Source organism: Carettochelys insculpta, chromosome 10, assembly GCF_033958435.1.
Source record: "Carettochelys insculpta isolate YL-2023 chromosome 10, ASM3395843v1, whole genome shotgun sequence".
NCBI lineage: Eukaryota > Metazoa > Chordata > Testudines > Carettochelyidae > Carettochelys > Carettochelys insculpta.
The window spans coordinates 11,051,854-11,056,970 of record NC_134146.1 but is presented as its reverse complement, the minus strand read 5'-3'; the positions used below and the strand labels follow the sequence as shown (position 1 = coordinate 11,056,970).

General features: G+C 42.5%; 1 protein-coding gene across 1 annotated transcript; it reads right to left on the bottom strand.

Moving 5' to 3' along the window:
- OTOS (otospiralin) lies at positions 1-4,725 on the bottom strand. Its single transcript, XM_075004613.1, has 3 exons — positions 4,668-4,725; positions 4,321-4,347; positions 1-185 (listed from the first exon to the last, which is right to left on the bottom strand). Exons 1-3 carry the CDS (start codon positions 4,723-4,725, stop codon positions 1-3), a joined length of 270 nt encoding a protein of 89 aa, XP_074860714.1.
- Positions 4,726-5,117: the final 392 nt, after the last annotated feature.

The window sequence follows — 5,117 nt, the reverse complement described above, 5'->3', positions numbered from 1 at the left end:
TTAGTGCTCATGATAGGGAACATCATAACCCAAGTTATTTCCAAAAGGGTATTGAGCAAAGAGGGTTCTAGCCATTTCATTAATTCTGTTATAAGCTCCCAGGGTCCGGAAGTACTCAACATATGACCAAAAATCACTGGACCAAAAAGGCCAATATGGAATGGCTGCAGGGTCTTCATATGGGTCTACGAGAAAAATTGCAGAATTAGATCAAAATACAGTAAAATTCCTTTAATCTAGCCTCTGATGATTAGGAAATCTTGATGGTCCGGCATCTGGCAAAAATAGTCCCATTTACAGAGATAATCCAGCAACATTTGATGGTCTGGCATACAGTAGTCCCCTGAGAAATGTGAGAGTTGCATTCCATGCAAGCTGTGCATACCTCGAAGTTCGCGTAAATTGGGGAGCCTGGGTGGTGGGTTGGGGCCATGGTAAGGGGTCAAGGGGATTAAGCCTGGGGTCAGTTAGGGCTTTAGGGAGGTTGGGGGGTGGAGTTGTCTTGGAGCATGTGGGAGTGGTGAAGCTGGAGATGTGTGGGGGTGGTGAAGTGGGAGAAGTGCTGGGTGGTGAAAAAGCTGCAGGAGTGCGGAGGTGAAGAAGCTGGGGATGCTTGAAGGTGGTGAAGAAGTGGGGGACACACGGGGGCGAAGAAGCTGAGAAGCATGGGGGTGAAGAAGCTGCAGGAGCGTGGAGGTGAAAAGGCTGGGGACGCACAGGGGTGGTGAAGCTGCAGGAGCACAGGGTGGTGAAGTGGGAGGGGCGTGAGGTGGTGAAGAAGCTGCAGGAGCGTGGAGGTGAAAAGGCTGGGGACGCACGGGGGTGGTGAAGCTGCAGGAGCATGGGGTGGTGAAGAAATGGGAAGAAGGAGGGTGGTGATGTCCAATAGTCCAGAAAATTTGGTAATCTGGCACTGTCTGGTCCTGGACATGCCAGATAAAAGGAATTTTACTTCAATACAAAATATGTTCATTAGATCATTAGACTGGGAGCCAAGATTCCTGAGTTCTAGTCTGAGGTCTCACTGTAGAGCAGGTCACCTACCTTCAATTGAGGCTCTGATTCTTTCTAGGTCTATTGGCTCTTATGCCACCTAGTGGCTTCTGCCTGGCATAGAGTTACTGTTAACATTCTACACTGCCCCCTCTTTTGCCCCTTGTGACTGACATAGCAGGGAGGGCGGGAGTGGGAGAGGGCATGCCCAAAGCACACTGTGGTGTAGTATAATAGCCGCAGAGGACTTTGAGAAGCTGGCACAATTTAGAACAGTTGTGGGGGCTGTTCTCTTTGTGCTGTGGGCTGACTGGTGACTAGGCCTAACGGGAACCCTTTCCACGTAAACTTGAATAGCAGACAACTTTTCTATGCTTTTAATACTAGTAAGATTTATTTGGCTTCAGCTTCCTACATGGTACGGGCCACATCCTGAGATTTCTTATACACAGCGAGACCTACTCTGAGACCTGACTGGGCAAGTGGATGCACTTAGATTGTCCTTTGTATCCATAGGGCTTTGCTGGAGGAAAGGCCTAAAATATCTGTATTAGGGACCAAGGTGCCTTGTGGAAGTTTGAGGCCTCAGAATTATGTCTGTTCTCTGTAGGTAGCAGAAACAAAAGGCTAAAGAGATGGAGAGAGCCAAGTAGTAAGTCTCTAGGGGCTACAGACACTTCCCACTTCGTAGACAGCCAGGTTTTGGCTTTGTTTTAGGAGGGGATGGCTTGGGTTGCCAATTCAGTGAGCTAAGGGTCTGATGCTGCCAGATTGTGAGCAGCCTCAGGCCTTGATCCAGTAATTTACTTCACTTAGCTGACGAATTACCAACAAGTGCAAAGTTACACATATACTTCAGGGCTTTGCTGGATGAAGACCTGTGCTCCCCTAATGTTTTGACTATGTCCAAACCTCACTGAAGTCAGAGAGAATGTTTCTATTGACTTTAATGAGCTCCAGATCAGATCTTTTAGAGGGAACTAGTGGTTCTCTGGAGTCCTGGGATGAAGCCATAATTTCATAAGCAAGAATTTGCAGTGCACAGCCACATATAGTAACAGAACAAAATCAAATGAATCAGTTACTGTTTTCTGTGGAACTGAGTTCACTGCTTGCACTAGCTGACCTCCAAGTTCATGCTGCAGTCTGCTCCATGGCACCCATTCGCTGATGTGCACTGTACAATATTACCTTGGTGAGGTTTTTACATTGTAAAATACACACTACAAAGAGATATGTGTTTATTTAATTGGGAACTGGGTTTACAAATATTTTCTGTGTTCAGATAAAATATTGCACTCTCTCTATTATATCTTACATTTCTTAAGGTGCAGAAAAATTATCTACAGTTGAGTTGTGAGGTATAATTCAAGCAAGCCAATGAGACTTGTTGCATGGAATTAAAAAGAAAAAGGTTGTTTTCAACAATATTCTTTCCAAGCCATGCTCCCCTTGTCCACGCAGGTTCATGTGTTGATGATAGGTACTACTGTTTCCAGTGAAATGTTACAATATTGGAGATCAGCATATCCAAAACAGTCTGGTTTTATGGCAATAAACATCTCAATTAATGTGATGTGGTGTTTGTGCTCAGCATTTTTCTAGGAGTCACAGAAAAATTGTCTAGCATTGCTGCTCTTGGCTCTCAATAATAATTTAAGCACTTATATGGTCAACAAAAGTTCCCTGTGTTGTCCAAAAAAAAACCTAGCTAAACTCTAAACCACCAAAATTCGATCAATCAATAAGACAATGTAAATGTTGTTAGCATGACTTTTTTAAAGTACGGGCAAATATTGCATACTGTGGCCCAGATCCTCAGCTGATGTAAATCTGCATAGCTCTACAAATCTATACTGAGATTTTCCAGCTGAGGATACACCCCTATTTTCCTTTTTAATTGGCTTTCCCATAATTTGTAGATTTCACGATTTTTGTCCTGGAAGTTAGGATTTCTTGCCAATGAGTAAGCATAGAATCCTTGGGCTTGAAGGGATCTCAGGAGGTCATCGAATCCAGCCCTCTGCCTAAAGCCGGATTAACCCTCACTAAATCATCCCAGCCAGGACTTTGTCAACCTGGGACTTAAAAACCTCTAGGGATGAATATTCCACCACCTCTCTAGGTAACAAATTCCAGTGCTTCACCACTCTCCTGGTGAAATTGTTTTTCCTAATATCTAACCTACACCTCCCTCCTGTAACTTTAGACCAGAGCTCCTTGTTCTGCCACCCATCACTACTGAGAACAGCCTCTCTCCATCCTCTTTAGAGCCCTACTTCAGGAAGCTTAAGGCTGCTATCAAATTGCCACTCGCTCTACTCTTCTGCAAACTAACTAAGCCCAGACCCCCTCAGCGTCTCCTTGTAGGCCATGTGCTCCAGCCCCCTAATGATTTTTGTTGCCCTCCACTGGACCCGTTCCAGTGCATCTACATCCTTCCTATACTCGGGGGGGGGGGGGGGGGGGGCACAAAACTGGATGTAATACTCCAGATGTGTCCTCAGCAGTGTCAAAGAGAGGGAAATAATAACTTCTAGCTCTGCTAGAAATGCTCCTCCTAATGCACCCCTATATGCTGTTAGCCTTCTTGGCTATGAGGGGACACTTTTGATTCACATCCAGCCTCTCATTCACTGTAACCGTCAGGTCCTTTTCTACTGTACTACTACTTAACCAGTCAGTCCCCAGGCTGTAACAATGCTTGGGATTCATCCATTCCAAGTTCAGGACTCTGCACTTGTCCTTGTCGAACTTCATCAGATTACTTTTGGCCCAATCCTCCAATTTATCTAGGTCACTCTGGATCCTATCCCTAACCTCCAACATATTACCTGTACCCCTGACTTAGTTTCATCTGCAAATTGTTGAGGGTGCAATCCATCCCCTCAGGGTACAATCCATCTCCTCAAACAGGCATCCAGAAGTTTCTGCACGTCCAATACATGTAGAAGTCTGGTGTTTCTTAACTTATGCCAGTGTTGTGAAAACAAAGTTTGGTGATCATTTGAGGACTTGCCTGAGATATCAGTTGTTCTGTTTTTATTTTAACTTTGCTGACACTTCTTCTCTCTTTATAATATACAAAATAGTTTATTATATTTTAATCAGTGTCTAGTGGCACTTCATATATTTGTTTATTTGCCTCTTATTTCACAGTCTATTGACGACAGATGAAAACATTCTATCAGACCCTGGTCCAAAGCTAATTGAGTCAATGGGAGTCTTCCCACTGACTATAATTCACTTTGGATTGGGCCCACCAGTTACAAGTTGCTCTTCAAATTTTTAGGAATATAGAGGTGAGAAAAGTCTGAAAAGCATTACCGTCTTCATTCTGTATTGGCTGGGCATCTGTAAATAAATAAGAAAAAATTATCAGCAGATCTCAAATGGAGGTATACAGAGAGGCTCTCTGTATCCCAGAAGCTCTGCAGTGCATTGATAGGAACCTACTGACAGCTAAACTTCTGTGTTTGAAACAGCTGAATAAAGAATGCTCTGTTTTCAGTCATTCAGTGATACAATCTGAATACTGTTTGCTAATACTGAAGGCAAATATGGCTAGTGTGAAAATAACCTTTGATATCACATGTGAGTTTGACAGATCTTGATTAAAATGCTTAAGGCAGATGGAAAAAAATAAACAAGGATAAACATAAAAGTTAACTTACCTGTTAATGAATTCATCAGCATGCAGAGGAAAATTAAGCTAATAAAGATGACCCTCATGATCTGTTCAAGTTATTATTCCTGTTTCTGAAATATCTATAAAATGATATAGAGCAAATATATCAAAATATATATTTCTTCTATACAAAAACGGCTGAAATCATCCATTTTTCACTAAAGTGACAATAAGATTTTTATAACCTATCCAGGTGTCTCTAATCCTCCAATTGCTAGATTCAACAGGTACTAATCACTGTCAAAGAAAGAATACTGGGACAGAGGAACAATTGTTTTGACCCAGTGTGGCTGTTCTTACAAAATTGTTAATTGCAACAACAACAAAAAAACATTCAATATATTAAAAGAATGGTAGTGCTGAGGCTTGGTGTCATTCTCGATTTATGCTTTTTTAAAAATTAATAGACATTCACCTTCATTGAAATTAAATGTCC